At 44.8% G+C, this 19,537-nt stretch overlaps 2 protein-coding genes across 3 annotated transcripts; one reads left to right on the forward strand and one right to left on the reverse strand.

Moving 5' to 3' along the window:
- The first annotated feature begins 9,435 nt into the window (after positions 1 to 9,435).
- On the forward strand, positions 9,436 to 15,539 carry LOC124672335 (protein DETOXIFICATION 27-like). Its single transcript, XM_047208607.1, has 8 exons — positions 9,436 to 9,747; positions 13,349 to 13,890; positions 13,994 to 14,080; positions 14,180 to 14,236; positions 14,316 to 14,554; positions 14,661 to 14,779; positions 14,859 to 14,945; positions 15,106 to 15,539. Exons 1-8 carry the CDS (start codon positions 9,499 to 9,501, stop codon positions 15,151 to 15,153), a joined length of 1,428 nt encoding a protein of 475 aa, XP_047064563.1. The 5' UTR covers positions 9,436 to 9,498; the 3' UTR covers positions 15,154 to 15,539.
- On the reverse strand, positions 12,430 to 18,395 carry LOC124672438 (2-oxoglutarate-dependent dioxygenase 19-like). 2 transcript variants are annotated; one of them, XM_047208756.1, is made up of 4 exons: positions 18,207 to 18,395; positions 17,868 to 18,106; positions 17,297 to 17,624; positions 12,430 to 13,005 (listed from the first exon to the last, which is right to left on the reverse strand). In XM_047208756.1, the coding sequence occupies exons 1-4, from the start codon at positions 18,393 to 18,395 to the stop codon at positions 12,877 to 12,879; spliced, it is 885 nt and encodes a 294-aa protein (XP_047064712.1). In that variant the 3' UTR covers positions 12,430 to 12,876. The 2 variants fall into 2 exon arrangements, with proteins under 2 accessions (XP_047064712.1, XP_047064651.1); XM_047208695.1 differs by lacking the exon at positions 12,430 to 13,005 and adding an exon at positions 16,523 to 17,191.
- Positions 18,396 to 19,537: the final 1,142 nt, after the last annotated feature.

Here is a 19,537-nt window from a genome sequence, read left to right on the forward strand (position 1 = left end):
ACCGCCAGGCCAGGAGCACAGTCAAAGTAGGTGGAGTTGGTCTGTGCGGCGAATGATGTGCGGATGTCTTTTTGTACTTGTAAGTTTTAGTGGCCTGTCAGGCTGTATCCTCAAGGGAGCCGAAACTGAAACGTGGACTCAAATAGTCATAGGACAGTGACCGTGTGATTGTGGGCAGATGCGAGAGAAGGAACTACGGATACGGAAAAGTGTCTGTTGGACCGGACTGAAAACAGACAGATTTCTCATTTTTACTGATTGCTTTGAGTCTGACAGCTGTCAACTTTCTATTGGTTTTCAAAATCTGTCTGTTTCCAAATTGCAAAACAGACATCTGTTCAATAGTCACTCCCTATTTTTATTGCCATGGTAGCATGTTGCTTCTGACGGTAGTGTGCAACAAACAAGTCTGGATATTTTTACTGCCATGCCTTTGAGCTATTCAGCTGATCATTCCAATGGGTTTGTGCAGACGGTTTTTAAATTTTGATTGAGTTCTTCAGGGTTTGGTTTCAAATTTTGAACTACTTTTGACCCCTGTTTTTGATCAATATCCTGAGTTATTGACCTATATACTCATTTTAATTTTGGGTCATGAAGTGTTTTATGAGCTGCTTAGAGGGGGTGCGTTAGATTAATGATAACAACGAAAGGCTCGAGCAAGAGATGAGGATTATTGTGCTGTTGTGATTGTTCTGTTCGAGCGGTCCCAAATACTTGCTAAAAAATTACTGCATTTTTATTAGTCTGATCCAGATGAGATGAAGTCATTTTGTAGTCAGTACTCGCTGGGTTAGGTAGTGGTTCCCTTGTTAGGCTTCTATATGATAGTTCTTTATGTTTATTGTAAGAGAAGAAATGCAAGATAAATTACCAGTTATTTTAATCTATAAGCACGTGGTTTCTCTATGACAAACGTAACTTCCTGATGCACATTAGCTTGGTGCTCTAGCTGATTCAATGCTTATGGGAATTGTTGTGAATAGTCAGATCTGCGGTGATCCAGGAAGGAGAAGGGCGGGACGAGAGTAGGTCGAGGACAGCGGGCACGTCTATTTTAGTGGAATTGTCAAGAGAAGGTAGTACCAACTTCTTGGACTTCCAGATACTGTACGTGTATAGGAGGTTCTTTTCTGCATCTCCAGCACCCTGACATCGCAAATGTACAATTCACGCCAAAGGCTCCTTGTATTGTTTAGTTCTTTTGAGCTGATTATGCAAAAAATTGTTATGTTTGTACATTTTTGTCTTAAGCATTTCTTTTAGATTTAACTATGTATATCTTCTGTACCACTATTTTCCTTCCTTATTAGATAAATTGAAATATATTTGACTTCTGCCATATAGCATGGAAGTAAGACATGTTGTCAGGCTGCAGCCTTTGGATTACAGTAGTGTTGGACCGCCATCTCAATCGTGTCCGCGAGCCACTGAAATGGTCTGATTTTGTGTCCAAAATGATGTGACCTGTTGGATATGATCTGATACAATAATGCTGGACTTACGGGCAAGAGATGCTACGGAGGCTCTACGGAATGACGTGTAATGTGTGGGTTGGTTGAGTTTTCTATCCTTCCTAAAAAATCAGGCTACATGCTGAGTTCTACAACTGGGTTGGTTGAGTCCGTAAGATTTTTTTTGTAAGATTCATCCGTAGGTGTAGCGTTACTGAATCCAGTGGAATTATATATATGTTTTTCCTTTTTTAGTTGTAAAGCATGATCTTTTGGACCCCTAATTAATACTCCCTTCGTTCCTATATATAAGCCATATAGTTTTTTGAGAAAAAATCTAGAATATAACATTTATTGCGTTGCTCTATTTGTATGAACAATATTTTTAGAGATTTGATTAGGTTTACTTACTTATACAAAGTTCTCTATTAGCTCATGACAATTACTTAGGGTTAATCGTAGGCAAACATAGTGTAATTTTTCCCTAATATGTGTTCCTTAATTTTCGTGCAAAAAACTATATGATTTATATTTAGGACCGGAGGGAGTATAAATTATGTTTATTTTTGTTTTGGTCTTTTTCTTTGCGGTTTTGAAGCCGTGTGGCCGCTCGCTACCACAAACGGACCGCCATCTCAATTGTGTCCGCGAGGCACTGAAATGGTCCGATTTTGTATCCAAAATGATGTGACCTGTTGGAGATGATCTGACATCAAGTTGATCGGTTCAAGCTACCCCAAAAAAGGCTCATCGGTTGAGGTTCGGTGCTATAGCTTTGCCGATCCACGTTTGGTAAAATGCCAAGATCGACCGTTTTGGTTCATCGTCGTGAATGCCCCGTGCTACCACAAGCAACTTCTGAATACGCTTGGCATAACAAGCAATCAAGCATCGCGGTCTATAACTGACATGCGGGTACCAAGTAAGCAAAATCTGCTGCTGATGATGGATGATCACGAGTTTGGAATCTTCGATGCACCCTTCCGCGACGCTTTGCTCTCTATCGCTGTACGTACGACCGGCGTTAGGTGCCAAGTCCAAATCGGATTCGCGTATTCATATGCAGCATGAGCGTTGACGTATCAATCACTTGCAGAATGCTTCGCTAATCGACGGAGACAGTGAATGCCTGGTTGAGTTTTTTTTTTAATTTTCAATGCCTAGTTAAGTAATACTCCCTCTAAGCTAAAATATAGTGTCTATCAGATTTTTTTAAGTCAAACCGGGCAAATTTTGATCAAATTTATCAAAATTTAAAATCTTCAATCAATACCATCGGATTTATTATAAAATATATTTTATTATGGTATAGATTAGTTATTCTAAATATATATAATTTGGTCAATAAACTTAGTTAAACTTAGTTTCGTTTGACTTTATTTGCAAAAAATAGTGTAGCTTAACTTTCGCAGAAACCAATACGCACTACTTCCTCCATGCCGATTTATAGGGCTATTACACATTTTGATAAAGAATTTTGATTATAAATTTAGTCAACAAAATATGAGATATATTTCATAAAAGTTATACCATTGGATTCATATTCAGAAAAAGTTTCCAATAGTCTAATTTTTATAATATACTACCTCAGTTCTTGTTTAATTGACGCAAAGTATAGACTAGCTAGTAGATCATTTCTACATGTCCCGGGTCAATTAAATACGAACATAGGGTGTAGATCTTATATTTTGTTGACTAAATTAGTAGCTAATTTTTTTCTCGAAATAGGTAATAGCTCTGTAAACCGGTATGGAGGGAGTATATTATATCATGGAGGGACTGCTGCTGCTACTAGCAAATGAGCGGTAGCCAACACGGGCTAGATTGGCTGGCTCTAATTTCTTTGTCTGATGATGATGGCCATGCCCGCTCCACCAGCGGCAGCGGTCGGCGGTGTTGTTTCACGCGGGAGGAGGGGGGGTGTCGTAGGCGGCGAGTTCTTGCTCGTACCTTTACCGGAAGAACTCTGTCCATGCCTTGTAGTTGTCGGGGAAGAATCGCTCCTCCACACGCTGCTCGTCACTGAGGGTGACGAGCCCCGCGTCGGTCTCCGCCTCGAGGGTGGCACGTCCGATTGGCGGCGGCGGGATCGGGACGCCCCCCGCGCTCAAGCGCCAGCCTCCGGGCGCGCAGAAGTCCGTCGACGCGGGGTAGCCCGCCGCGTGCAGCAGCCTCCCCTCCCATTGGTGGAGAGAACGAAGGCCGAAGCCTTTGTTCGCTGCGCCGTTGCCGAAGTTCGCCATTGCTCGCTCACTCGATGAGATTGGGGAGAGGGGTGGTGAATGCGGCCTGACGCGGTAGTTCTGCAATAAATAGAGGTCGACGCGCGTGAAACCGAGGCGACGACATTAACTTGCCGCGTGGAAGCTATGCGGCCGGCGAAGACTGACGGCGGCAGGCTTTTACAGCGCGCGGAAGACGATGCGATGAGAACGACGATCGGCCTTTCTCGCCGATAAGTCGGGGCCACCAGCCGCGCTGGAAGTTTTCTCGAAGTTTCCCGCGCTTTCGTTTCCTCTGGACTCCCCAAGCGCTCCCCGGGACGGCGGGGATGATCTGAACTCCCCAGATGGATGAAAACTCAAATCCGGATGAAAAAGAGGATCCGAGAGAGTGACTAGACCGTTTTCATCCATTCGAATAAAAAAAGAGATCATGGGAGCCTTCTCTGGACGACGGATCCGGTCGGGACTCGAACAGCCAGGCTGAGAGTGGCTTTCCATGGTGCACAGTTCAGCGGCCAGAGGCCCGGAGCGGGGGGTCGGCATGACTATGGGTACAGCACCTCGAAAGCAACACACGCCCCTGTCCTCGTTGGGTAGCCATCGCGATCGCCATCATCGGCGCGCCGGCGTTACCTGAAAACCTTCTCCATTTCTTCCGCCATTGCATCACCACTTACGTAGGTTGGTACTACAGTACAATACATTAGATGCATGGTCCTGTACTCCTGTGATCGATCGGCAAGTCGTCCTCCCATCTCCAGCATGTGGTTCCGGATCTCAGGCTGTGTAAGCCTCTCATCATTTTTGCAAGGGAAGGAGGAGCCAAGCCAGGGCCCAGGCTTGTCTTCTTCCCTTTGAGATATCAGGTGATGGGATCGGTTCAGGCTAACCCAAAAGAGTCCATCGGCTGAGGTTCAATGCTGCACCGCGCTGCTCATCCAAGTCTGGCAAAATCGATCGTTTTAAGGCAACTGCAGCACGTACTTGGCTCATCATGCAGCATGCCCAACGGCCAACAGCAAGCAACTCTCGTATTGTACCTAGAGTGTCGTGCAAAGACAAAATTTGTGATTTTGCTTCCAGATATAATCCTTTTTGCGCTAAAGCTTCAGAAAATAGTTGTATTTTTGGTAGATGCAGCATCGGCACTGCCGGCCACTGCTGCCACAACTTTATTTTTTTGATAATGGGATAATACTAATACCGCGAAGATAGCCTCTGCAACTCTAATTGCAATATAGATGCACACAGTTAAAAAAAATGTAAGCCAAAAACGCTCGATACTCTGCACAACACGAGCGTTTAGGTGCCAAGATATTAGCAATATAGATGCTCGGAATTTTCGACGGCACTTTGCTCTATCGGTGTACGGCTGGCGTTAGGTGCAAAGTCCAAATCGGCTTGGCTTATCATCCGCATGGTCAGCCGACGTATACACCAAGTACGTACTACATGCATACATACAAAATGCTTCGCTAATCGACCAAGTAGCGAACGAGCGCTAGCGAACAAGGGCTAGATCGGCTGGCTCTAATTATATTTGTCTGATTGCGTCTTTAATCAGTAGTAATAATCACTAATTTTGTCAGCGCGGTCAAGCTTAATTATATATACTCGTACATACGAAATCCGGTGTACGCACCTGGCGCACATTGGATCGATGCACGACCGCGACGTGAGGATTCATAGGATCGCCCGCGAGGCAACTATTCTCCATTAATTGGACGATCAAGCAGCCGACCTGGATTGGTCACAAAAGAGTTGATCGGTTGAGGTTCAGCGCTACAGCTTTGCTGATCCAAGTTTGGCAAAATGCCAATACTGGCCGTTTTGGTTCATCGTCATGCCCCGTGCAACCGCAAGCAACTCCTAAATGCCTTATGAATCAGAAATTCCGATTAATTAGAAAAAATGCAGCGGGACACACACTTTGAAAGATAAAATGAGTGTGCGGCTGTGATGCACACCGGGGTAATTCCAAAAAAAATGTGCTTCCCCTTCTAGAAAGAGAACACGTGCGTTGTCCTCACGTATGTGTATATAAGAAAGAAAAGAAAAGTATGGATTGCTGCGATAAAACAGCTTGCACCAAAGAGCTCATAGTCGAGTAAGTTAAGTTAACCCAGTTAACCGATTGATGAGTTATGGATTTAAGCTCAGCACCCTAACAAATTTAATGGTCTATATAACAACTGGGTACATGAATCACCGGGCAATCTGCTGCTGCTGACGATATAAGCCGAAACGCTAGGTACTCCTCACAACAAAGGTGATCACAACGAGTTTGGAATTTTGGATGGACTTTTCCGTTGACACTTTCCTCTTTTATGGCCGGCGTTACTCCCCCATCCACAAAAAGTAAACGTTTGTTTTCAAAGACAGATTGAGCAATTTGCATTGGGAAAGTGTCACCCGCCATCTCTCTCCTCTTTAATTCCTCCACCTTCAATGAGTTAAATCATATTGGACTTGATTCCTATGTCATGAAGAGAGAAGCAAATTTTCTACTTTTGTTTGAAGCGGACAAAAAAGATTTGCCTCATTTCATTAAATAAGCAGAGAGTTTGACAAGAAAGTAAAGGAAAAGGTTACAAGTGGACTACTCTCACCTTATTACCATTGGACTACTCTCCCGTTGTTCAGCGATATAGTTTTTCTGATCCACGTTTGGCAAAATGCCAAGACTGGCCGTTTCGTTTGATCGTCATGCCCCGTGAAACCACAAGCAACTCCTAAATGCCTTATGAATCAAAAAATCCGATCAATCAAAACAAAATGCAGCGGGACACACTTTGAAAAGATAAAACGAGTGTGCAACTGTGATGCACACCGGGGGAATTTCAAAAACACAGTACTCCTTATGCACATAAAAATGAAAGAAAAGAAAGGTATGGATTGCTGCGAGAAAACAGCTTGAGCGAAAAGAGCTTGAAGTTGAGTAAGTTAAGTTGACCCAGTTAACCGTTTTAAGAGTTACCTTTTAAATCTCAGTACTCTAACGAACTTAATGGTCTATAACGGCTGGGTACATGGATCACATGGCAGTCTACTCCTGGCGATACTCTACACAATACAGGTGATCACGAGTTTGAAATTTTCGATGGACATTCCATTGACACTTCCCTCTTTTACGGCCGTTGTTTACTCTATCCGTCCACAAAATAGTGAACGTCTGGGTTTTCAAAGACATATTGAGCAATTTGTATTGGAAAGGTGTCACCAAGCATCTCTCTCCTCTTTAATTTCTCCACCTCCAGTAAGCTAAGTGCATGCACAAAATAAGAAGACCATGTGCTAAATGTTATTGGATTTGATTCTAGTGCCATGAAGAGAAAAGGAATTTTCTACTTTTGTTTGAAGTGGAGAAAAAATATTTGCCTCATTTCATTAAATAAGAAGAGAGTCTGACAAGAAAGTAAAGTGAAAGGTTACAAGTAGAATACTCTCCCATTATTACATTACTCAAATGCTTGGCACCCACTGCTATTCAAAGCGTAGCCTCGCTCTTAATGTAGCTAAGAAGCACCGTTGAAGGGACGGATTTGTTGCAAAACACCCCGGCGCTCCTCTTGTTCCAAATGGTCTACCTAGTGATCATGGTGAGAAAAACCATCGCCTTGCGATTCGGGACATTCTTACTTGAGAAGCTATCCCACAAATCAAGTATGGATAGATATGTGGTCCAAACAATTCTATTGATGAAGCCACTCCTTTATCATCCCCCAAAGCATTTTGGAGAAGCGACATTGGAGAAATATGTGTGTCGCCGTCTTTTGAGTTTGCTTGCAAAGGGGGCAAATGCCACAATTGTTCCAACCACGTTTTTCAAGAAGGTTCGCCATCCATAGCCTATTTTGAATGGCCAACCATGTGAAGAATTTGACGTTTGGAGGCGCCCAAGATTTCCACACAACCTTGTTGAAAATGGTACAAGTGGCCCCATTAGAATCACGCCTTGTAAGCCAAAGAAGGTGGGTATTCTCCATTATTAGTTGTTAAGTTCCATACAATGGAATCCTCGGTATCCTCATCTAGGTGCACATTACTAAGCTCAACCCAAAGATGCATGTAATCATGAAAGTTGTTCAAAGAGAAGTTGGCATCCAATCTAACCTTTGCAAACCACTCACCTCCTTGTAAAGCTTGCTTAACCTTCCACTTTTCGAAGAGGGTGCCTCAAAAATCAGGGGAGCAATATCTTTGGGCTTCAGACCACGGAGGCAAGGGGAGCCCCAAAAAGGTGCAATATTGCCATTGCCGATGGTGATGGTGGTTGAAGCGTAGATGAGGTCCATATCCACCGAGTCACAAGGATTCCCAAGGCCTACCCAATGTTTATTGGGGGGTCTCTTCATTCAAACCATGGCCATCGCAATCAAAGAGCACAAGCAAACTTCTCGAGGTAAAGGACCCCAAGACTGTCCAAAAGAGTAGTCCTACACACGGCCTCCCAATTTACCTTGCACTTGCCTTCGATGATTTGTAGTTGTGTCAGCCAAAGGAATGCACTCTCTATCTTATTCATGCTTGTGACGCAACTCGACAGGACGTGGAGATCCCACGACCCGCAATGTGAGGTGTGAGGTGGAAGATAGCTCGCAAGGTGAGGACGGATTCGATAGGAGTCCCATGACCCTCACCACTTTGTTCTTGCCATCCCAAGTTACCGATCTCCCGGGGGCAACTTGGATGGGATCTGTCTTTGTATAGGATCTATGAAATCAAATTTTTTGAATAGACAAAACATATTCAAAAATTCTAGAAAAAATTCACGACAAACATCTGTCCTATATACACAACCCCTAAAAATTGCAGCTTAAAATTCGACCTACACTTAGAGAACAAAAAAGACAAAACTTAGGTGTGAATAGTGTGAAATCCTATTTACCTAAATCTGGCACTATTCATAGTAGACTTTATCTTTTTTGTTTATCTGCATGTAGATAGATTTTTGAGCTGAATTTTTTTGGAGTTGTAGATACAACCCATAGGTATGTTCTATACAAGTTTCAGATTTTTTGCAATTTATACAAATGAATTTTATAAGCTGATCCTATGATCTCACCTAATGAGGCGATCCTATGCAAGTCTTCCCCCCGATCTTCCTCCCATCTTGTCCTCGAGAGGTTGGACAAGTCTAAATCGATCGAGGTATCAAGTAGGTGCATATGAAATGACTGGCTAATCGACGAACTTAAGACGTACATACTAGAAAACGAGGGCTAGCTAACAAGGGCCGGCTAGATCAGCTGGCTGTAATTATTTATGATGATGATGATGATGATTACTTGCCACCAATCGCGCGGTCAAGCTTAATTATGTGTACGCAGCGTACTCATATGTCGTACCAATCAGACAAGACGGCCACGAAATCTGGCCGGTGAAACACGCTACCGCGAACCTGGTGTCGTGACAGATTGTATCCGGCGTAAGCACCAGGATGCACGACATGTCGACTCATCGGATCCCGGCCGGTCGATCGGCCGACCTGGGCGGTGTGTGCACGTGAAACGCGCTGAGTCGTTGTAAAAACGGTGGCCTCTGCACGCTCCAGCCGGACGGGAGGCGATGTCTGGTTGGTTCACTTTTGGTTGGTGTGCGTGTGGATAATCGCGCGTGAACTGACCGTCACAAAGGTTGGCAGTCCATGCCCCCGACAGGCTGCACGCGGCGTCTCCACATAAATGAGCTAGCGAGCTGGCCACAAGTCACACACACGCCAGAACCCACGCGAGAGGCGAGCGGTTGCGAGTTGGGCTTACCTTGCCAGAGCTCCCTAGTCCTCCCGCCTGGTAGTACTGCCGTCGTAGCCGTCAGCCATGAGGGGGCACGGGGAGGAGGAGGCGGCGGCGCCGCTGCTGGAGGCGAAGGGGGCGACGGTGGCGTCGGAGTGGTGGGCGGAGTGCAAGCTGCTGTGGCGGATCGTGGGGCCGGCCATCTTCCAGCGGGTGGCGCTCTACGGGATCAACGTCGTCGCGCAGGCCTTCATCGGCCACATCGGCGACCTCGAGCTCGCCGCCTTCTCCATCGCCTCCACCGTCGTCGCCGGGTTCAACTTCGGATTCCTGGTAAGCATATATGCTCGTTTGGTTTGCACTTGGCTCTTTGATCCCTCATCATCCATATATGTTCTTGGAGCACATCGACAGACAGATGAAAATCTCAGTTTTGCTTACTAATGAGTACTAACACGAGTCAGCGGCCGGAATGTATTCTTTTTTATTTGCAACCAACTCACGAGTCACGGCCGGCTAACACAAATCACAAAGAAAATCGAACGTTTCGTCACATTTTCCTTGGTTGCACCCTTTTATGCACAACTACAAAAACTTTTAGCTGTAACCCATACTACTATTTTCTTCTTGACAATTAGCGAAACCGTGTATGTCACGCTCCCTTGTTTTGCAATTCACAGTTTAGATTACGGTGATCGAGGCCGGTTATTGTGGTGCTCCAACCTCCAATTATAGTAAATTCTACTACTCCTTCCTAAACTAATGCAATGTCAACGGTATCACGACGCTAGCTTGAGTCTATCGCCTCGTGTTAATTTCCCAGTATCGGACACGCACGCATGGGCCATGCGGTTGTCGGTGTCGCCATCTACTCGATCGATCGATCCACGTTCGTCGTTGGACGTTGTTGGTACAGGCACTGCAACATGATCGACACGGTAGCTTCCAGCTTTTAATTTCGTAGCAAATAAGCTGGGTCTGCTCCATGACCTAGCAGGACGGGGTTGTGTAAGAAAAAAAAGAAAACAGCGGTGCACTTGGCGAACGATTGGACCCGTGCTGCCGTCGTCTGCTGATTCTCTGTCCCTCCGGCCGGCACACGCAGCCCCTGACAACAAGTACTCTGGCTGAATGACCCAACGTGCGTGCGTACCTCGCAGTGTCGTGTCTGCATTGTGCTCATGGTCGGCAATTATTTGGCCAGTTGATCGTCATGGCTCACGACTTCAATGTCAAATGATTTACATTAAACAAAGTTAAATTAGCTACACAGATAAGTAAAACACTAGTGCCATGCTTGTTGTATGCGTGTGATAATGTTGGTAGATTTTTTTTGAGAGGAAGATATCAAGTGTAAAGCAACATATATAGGTTCCAAAAACCATCTCAAACTTCGTAAAATCATACAGTACTTAAAACATAAAAGCAAATGTATGTAATCTTATGCTTGGCAATTCAATAGAACGTCTGAATTTGTTTTTAACTTCCTCAGTGTTTTGAGCATGAGCTTGAACATCACTCTCCTACCCTATGGTCATTTTTGCATTTTTTTTAAAGAACTTGTAAACAAGTTTGTTTTTATATTGTGTTGTCGCCATAATATACAACATAATATGGTCTACACCTCATAATTTCCCGTTCCTCCATGGTACAACTTAAGGCCTCGCTTGGAATGTCGTTTTGTTACCAAAACCACTGGATTACACTGAGCTGCCCTACCTAGCATCTTCATAAAATAAAAACGACCGTGTTAAAAAAACAACAATCCAAGCCGGGCCGAAGGAGCTGGGTACGCTTAAGCGGCTTAACGACCATGAAATTTGAGGGAAAACAGTAGTGTAGTTCGTGTATGCATGATTGGATTTTTTGTGGATTGTAGCTGTCTTCGTTTTAGTCAAGGATTGTAGCTGTCTGAATACGGTGGCCCAAAGGGATGTCGGCTTCTGTTTCCGTAGAAAAATACGTGACTACGGTTCAGGAGAACGATAGCATGGATGATGGAGATAGTGCAATGGATGCTGCCAAATAAACCAAATAGAAATCAAATTCAGGTTTTTGTCCCTTCGCCGCCGAGCGATGACGCCGTCTTGCAGCCCCCGACACCAACCGTGGCCCAGCGAGGCTACATTGTGGTCACTGTCTTAATTCGGCCACTTCGTCATGGCTTACGTACGGCATCACACATATCTACCCTACGATACAACATTTTTATCCACTCGTACAGCCGAGCACATTTCGCCATCAAATGCCACAGCTCAAACCTTCTGATGTACTACTACTCATCTTAGTACTTCAGTTCCCACACGAGTACGGAGACCAAAGGCCTATTTGGTTTGTTGCCCCAGCACATCCTACCAAAAAATTGGTCATGCCAAATACCTCCCACATGTTTGGTTCATTGCCAATTATTTGGCTGCCAATGGACTACTTTTTGTTTCCTTTACTAGTTCGCCAAAATTTTGGCAGCCCATGGGGGGCAGAATCCCACGCCAAAAAATTGGCTAACCAATTTTGGTAGGGCTGTTGTAGGCACAATCCAAACTCACCACAAAACTTCCGTCCGTATTGAGCGGAATATTGGAATAACAACCATTCTTCTGTTGTGTTGTGTACTGTAAATAGGCTTGTCAGTTGTGATAGCAGTGCATTAGTAGCAATAGTGTCAGTTGTCAGCTAATGCATCAAACATACTCCATTGTCTTTTTGCACGGCAGCATCGTGCATATGCTTCATTGTCTTTCCTGTTTCCAAATAGTAACTATTGCTTGATGCTTCAGTAATGACAGATACAGAAATGACAATTGGCATGAGCATATTTTGCAGTGTAAGACTGTTTATCCTTTTATTGCTAATGCTTCAATAATGACCGGTACAGAAATGGTAGATTCTCTCTTTTGCGGCTATCTTATTAGAAATAAACCACTGGTTTCATATGTAGCACATGCACACTTTAATATATGGGGTTAATTGGATCTATGTTAAGGAATTTCTGCACAATTAAATCAATTTCTGCAGCAAATATGTACACCTTGGAAGTTGCATGCCATATATGTGTGGCATGTACATCTAAGTAGATCAAGATAAGTTAGCCTTTTTCTAATTTCTAATTAAATAAATTGAGCTGAAAAAATGTGATGCCTCGTTAGCAGCGGTGGTGCTAAGATAAGCAAGGAGCGATGCCGAAACACCTAACTGGGTCTAGCACTTGTAGAGTCAAAATTGGTGTACACGTAACTTGCATCATGGTACTACCCAAGTTTATGTCATGTCACTTGACAACATAAGCAAAATGTTGCTCCTATGGGACAACAACCTGATGCCACCGTCAACACAGGTTCAGATTCGAAGTATAGCAACCCAGACCACAGACTAAAAGCCCCCCAGATCACTTCATGACGGCAAAACTAACTCCAGGCGTCCGAACATCTTCCGAAAGATTGCACCCAGAAAGCAACACAAGCTTCAAGCACCAGAAATAACAGCACCAGAGTAGTTCGCAGTCGCACCATTCCTCAGCCTCTGAGCACGCATCAGGTTGGACGCCGTCTCCCCTAGAATGCAGTAGCTCCTTGCCTTGCTCCTTATGCAGCCCTGCCCAATACATTAGCAAAAGATGAAGCAAAAAAAAAACTCATACTCATCTCCAAATGGCAGAGATGACAATCATATAGAACTCATCTCCAAATGGCAGGAAAGCATGAAACCATTGCCAAAGCCTACCACAGGTCGTTTAGACAGCAATTTGTGCCCAGAATCTTACCAATAGCCCCACACACATCTGGCCGACACTGAAAGAACGAATGATTAGCATGACCCAGTACCAGCTATCACGCTAAAATGCTACTCCTACTTCAAGAAACAGTTGCGTAACGTGTTTGTGACCATGGTAAATGATCAATGCTGATGTGGATTTTCTTTCGTGTGATACTGACAGCTGGGCATGGCGAGCGCGCTGGAGACGCTGTGCGGACAAGCATTCGGCGCCAAGAAGTACCACATGCTGGGAATATACCTGCAGCGGTCGTGGGCCGTGCTCCTTATCTTCGCCCTGGCACTGACGCCGACGTACGTGTTCATGGAGGACCTCCTGCTGCTGCTCGGGCAGACCCCGGAGCTCTCCCACCTTGCCGGCAAGATGAGCCTCTGGTTGCTGCCGCAGCACTTCGGCATGGCGATGCTGCTCCCGCTCACACGGTTCCTGCAGAGCCAGCTCAAGAACTGGGTGACCGCAGTCAGCGCGGGGGTAGCACTTGCCATCCACATCGTTGTCACCTACCTGCTCGTGCACCACTTCCAGCTCGGCTACGTCGGGGCCATCGCTTCGGCCAACATGGGGTGGTGGCTCGTCGTGCTGGGCCAGTTTTTCTACGTCATCTGTGGCGGGTGCCCACTGTCGTGGAAGGGGTTTTCCATGGAAGCCTTCGCCGACTTCTGGGACTTCATCAAGCTCTCCACTGCCTCTGGCGTGATGCTTTGGTGCGTCCATTAATTCATTACCTGCTCTTAGAACAGTGCACTGATTAGAGTAGCACGAAAGAAAAGTTTCCTGAATCATTGACGTCTATATGTTCATCCGCAGCTTGGAGAACTGGTACTACAGGGTGCTGGTGTTGCTTACAGGGTACCTGCCAAATGCTGAAATCGCCGTGGATGCGCTCTCCATATGGTAACTAGCAGCTTCACATAAAAGAAATTTCCCTTACAATTCCAAATCTGTCCTCATCTCTAAAAGAGTACAATGGATTGATTATTGGCCCAAATGTAGCTTGACGATCAATGGATGGGAGATGATGATTCCTCTAGGATTCTTGGCAGCAACTGGGTACGCACACTGAACTCAAGCACAGTGTCATTTGGTGGATAGACTTAACTAACAAGTAGCAATTTTCTGAAAATAACAGTGTGCGGGTGGCAAACGAGCTTGGCGCGGGTAGCGGCAAGGGTGCGCGCTTCTCAATCATCGTTTCCATCACCACCTCCGTGGTTATCGGCCTCGTCTTCTGGTGCCTCATCCTCGTCTACAACGACCAGATCGCACTCCTCTTCTCGTCGGGCAAGGCCGTGCTCGACGCAGTCCACAACCTCTCCTGGCTGCTCGCCTTCACTATCCTCCTCAACAGCGTGCAACCCGTCCTTTCAGGTGAGCTGGACCTCACTTGACCGGACCTGTGGTTTTCTACCTTGTTCATAGCTCTACATGACACCGGAGATGCTAAGCGCTGCAATGCGGCTGTTGTTGGTTGCAGGGGTAGCTATTGGGTCAGGATGGCAAGCGCTGGTCGCCTACGTGAACATCGGATCCTACTACTTGGTTGGAGTTCCCATCGGTATCATACTGGGTTGGCCCCTGGGTTTCGGAGTCCGGGTAAGAATCATCAAAAGCAGAAGAGTAACGAATGGGAGTTTGGGTTGATCCTGATCTTCTGATTATGCCTAAATTACAGGGGATTTGGTCTGGGTTGATTGGTGGAACTGCTGTCCAGACGCTGGTATTAGCCTATCTGACCATGAGATGTGACTGGGATGAAGAGGTGCACAACTCTTCTTTCTTCCTCGCTAAAAGTTATTCTTGTCATAACATGAACTGGAAAATTTCCGCTTATGTGTAGTAGTTATCAGGTTTTTCAGTTTTTGTAGTAAAAGTCATTTTTGTTACTTGAGGATCTGAGATCATTGCTTATGTGGTTGCAGGCAAACACAGCCAGTACACGAATGAGGAAATGGGCCAGCACAAAATGAAGCTACTCAACATTATTTTTGAGGACACAAACGTGGTGGACATTGAGCCCAGCAGATGGCACATCACTTCATAATAATAAACAGAAAACAAAGAATCAGCACTTATGGTAGAAAATTGATCAGAACAGATGATGTGCATTGCAACCGAAGAGTTTGGGAGAAATTGTGGGCAGCTGTTCCACTGGGGACCAGGCAGGCAGTTTCTGAACCTACCTGCTTGTCAGTAAAACTTGAGTGCTGTCAGAAGAGCTCAAATTATTGTTTTGGAGGAACAGTATATGTTGTCCTGCTCATTTGTAACCTTGAAACGCGCATTTTGCAAGAAGGTTGCCGCACGTACGTACCAAGTTCCATTTTGGTAGGGAATTGCAGGACAGTATACTGTATATATATATATATTATGTGGCTAACTAAAAGCTTGAGGAAATGCCAATCATGATCCATCGCCCATGTGGGCACTAAATTAAGTTCAATGTGAATAGGTTGGGTAATATTTTTTTTCAAGTCATATTCAGATTGCATTTATGTTTCTTTTTCCAAAACAACACCATGAATTTCTATGAGAAACTAAGACCAAACCTAACAGACAAAAGGAATTTGGTTAAGTTATTTTGTGTACCTGCAATATAGAAGAACTCAAAACATCCCAGGTGAATAATATATTGAGGGCTTTTGGGTTGTTTGGTTCCACAGGCACCCAATAGACAACCGAACAGTTTTGCCTATTAGGTTCCGTCTTTTGATTTCAATACAAAAGTTGAGAAAGCCAAATGCCAAAACACCTTAGATTTATTGTTATGCACAGCAGACTTATTTGCCAGTGTTGCAAAGCCGACCACTTTTTGCAAAGCATCTGAAATCAGCAACCCATGTGCCAGAATCTTAGTTTCCTGGTTCCTTGTTTACTTTCTTTCTCTCCTTGTTTTTGTTTCTTTATGTTTTTGTTGGGATGCATATCTAGTCTACCCCAACTTGCATGGGGAAAAGGCTTTGATGTTGTTCTTGTATCCGCAGTACAAGAGATGATCTTCCCCTCAGTTACCAGCTTGTTTCCAGTCCCCCACTGCGTCCAGCTTAACAAACAAAATTTCTATGTACATGAAGTTAGATTTGCAAACTGGTCTTCATTTCCAGGAAATGCCTATTTCAAGATGACTCACACAAAGGCAGTCGATGACCAACCAAGCATGATGGTCTGTATTTTACAAAACCCAACCCCACGGACAGCTTTTGCAAACTGGTCCTCGTTCAGATAATCAACTCCATATATGGTATTTGATCTCCAACCATACCTTGATTTGCAAAGGATTCACAAACTCTACATATGCCAACGAATGTAAACAGCAGAGCTCAGCTGTACCAGTGAATAACACCCCTAAATTACAGTGGAATATTGTCTATTCTTCTTTCCACATGCGAAGCGTACTTTATACTATTCATCTCCAAGAACCATTGAAGACAAGGGTTCACCAAATGTGACCAAGCAAGCATACACTCCCTATCAATTCAGGTCACACTTTAGCAACACACTAGGCTCTTGCACTTGCTTTGTTATTGTCCATGCCCACCCAGTAGTGAGAATGTATCATCAATCTATCTTCTGTCTGTACTGCAGAATTAGTACCCCTTCAAAGATGGAGCTTGCTGATTTTGCAAATACTATGCCATGGTGTGTACTGATTCCTTGCTTGCTAGGACATAAATCTTCAGCATATCAGTTTGTATGACTGTAACCTCCAGAAGCAGCCTCTGTTCAATTGTTTGGTGTCCCTTCACATGTCAATATGTTATGCTGCACGCGAACAATATCTAGCGCTGCTTTCTTATTGATCCTGCTGCTCTGCTGGTGCTCCATGTAGTCCCTGTACTTGATTCCTCGGAACTCCATGCCCTGGGGGGCAGACCGTGCCAGCTCTGGGACTGGCTCGACGATGGCATCTAGGCATGGTCCGATCATGCTAACAAACGACATCCTGGTATGCTCACCACGGACCAGTGCACGGTGGACCACAGCCTTGTACCTTCCATTGCTCACAATCTGCACCCAAATGTATAGGAAATGGCCATGTAACATGTAGTGTTAGTACAAGTAACAGGAGTTTGTGAATAGAAATATATTTAACACTGAAAATTACTCAGATACCTCCAACTGATCGCCGGTGATAATGAAGAGTGAGCCTGGAAGAGGCTTTGCGAGGAGCCACTGCCCATTGTGGTTGACTTCGAGGCCATCAACACCATTTTGGAAGAGCACAGTGAGAAGGCCATGGTCAGAGTGAGCCGAAATTCCCATAACCCGATCTGAGCCAGCGTAAGGTGGATAATTGTTCCCGACAAGGATCTGGAAGCAGGACTCAAGGTTTAGGGCCTCAGAAACCCGACCACCGTCAAGTTCCAGGCTCTTAGAGATTGCCTGCGCAAGCTCCAGCAGTAGCTCCCGCGTGCGAATAGAGTACTCCATAGTGATCTCCCTAACAATTACAGTGAATCAAACAATATTTTTACACAGATCATCAAAACAACGGTGCGAAATAAGACACGGCGTTAGTTAGTGGTTTGTGCCACCTGAGGAAGTGCCGGTGCTAAGAACAGTTTGTAATGTCAACTGACATCAGAAACTGTGCAAAATATTCTTAACTTCTTGTGTATTCATCACAAAATTCATACAATTATCAAGAGTTCAGATAGATTGAAAGTTTAGCACTGACACCGACCTCAAGTTTGCAGGCTTTGCAGGACAGTGGAATTCTGGGTGAGCAATCATCTTCAAATAGTCCCTCCGACATACGGCATCGTCCACATCAGAGTAGAACAAGCCTGTTCCGATACGTATAGGATCCTTTGGGCCAGCAGCAATGTACTCTGCCTTCTCCTCCCTTGGTAAGCTGTACAGTTCCTTACACGCCTCCATCACTGCTTCCTGGAGAGCCTCGGGCACCCCATGGTTAATCACCTTCATGCCAGATCAGACAAAAGACTATTAGTGTCACCACCGAAAAATTGATGTAGCATTGAGACAGGATTTCTAGTGTTCTTCAGTGGTAGTGTCGAACCATGAAGAATCCCCAATCTTCGCAGGCCCGGCCGAGGTCCCGGATCGCCCGCGACTGTTCCTGGGCGTCGCCGTTCAGGAGGATGCCCAGGTCGATGACGGGGATGCCGTCCCGACTGGATGCACCGGCACACTCACCGCTATCTCCATTTGGACGGTTAGGGAAATGACCGCGAGATGGCGACGCCATGGCTGTGAAGGGACGGGAAGAGGGGGGGGGGGGGTTCAGAGCGAGGCAGCGAGCAGAGTAGGTTTCAGAAGACCCGCCGCAAGATTCAGGTCGCTGGGCAGGGACAACTGAGAGGGGTTTTTTTGAAGTAGAGGGTCGAGTAGGGTTTCCTGCACGAGCGAGGAACAATCGACGGTGGCGGCCGCCGGTGAGGAAGGCAACGGGGTCGGTAAAAGATGGCCTGCGGAGGGGTCAAGAACCGAGCTTGGGAGAGGAATCGAGGAGACGGAAGCGGGTGAGCGCTTGGCCAGAGGGGCGGCGGAGCAGGAGCACCGGCGGTTTCCTCCGAATTGAGCTCCTCCGCCCACGGAAACTGCAAACGGTGGCAGAGTTAAGGGTAGTCTTTTATTTTTTTCAAATTCGAAAATTGTATTTAAAATTTTTTTAAAAATGAAAAAGAATCTATATTTTTTATATTCTAGGGTACAAAAAAATTGATAAATACGTAGATTTAAGTGTAGTAAAAACTACATATTTAAAAGGGATTTGCTAGCTGAGAACTAAGTTTGTGCTTAAGCCCTACACCATTTAATTGCATCGTGATTCATGCGTAGGAGTTGTAAATTGGGTTGCAACTGAGTTTTTTTCAATTGCAAGTGGGATTGCAATTTTTTTAGTTACAAGCAAAGTTGCAACTAAGAAAAAAAATACTTGAAAACATTAGATTTGCTTCGTAATTCGTACTGCTCGTGAGTTGCAATTGCAAATGAGATTTAATAACATCTGACTAAGAACAAACTCGAGAAATAGTCACACTTTATTTCAAAACTATATAAAATTTCACATTTTATTATTTTTGTGTAGCCTTGAATATAAAGATTTTCACATCAAAATTGTTGCACCTTTGTAGGATACATCATTGGCTACATTGAATTTTTTAATTTTTTTGAAACATTTAAATATGACTTTTCAATTTTTTTTTAAAGTGCTACATATAGCTCGCCCTCCATTTGTCTAGTCTTTTTTCGTTCAATGTTATAAATAGGAATTTTTATTTTTCCAGGGTTCTGCTCCTCATTTTTTCCTATGTGTGTGCTACCATTCATCAATTTTGCCCAAGCAAAGTGCAAAAACAAATAATTTCTTTGATCGATAATAAAACC

Source organism: Lolium rigidum, chromosome 1, assembly GCF_022539505.1.
Source record: "Lolium rigidum isolate FL_2022 chromosome 1, APGP_CSIRO_Lrig_0.1, whole genome shotgun sequence".
Classification (NCBI taxonomy): domain Eukaryota; kingdom Viridiplantae; phylum Streptophyta; class Magnoliopsida; order Poales; family Poaceae; genus Lolium; species Lolium rigidum.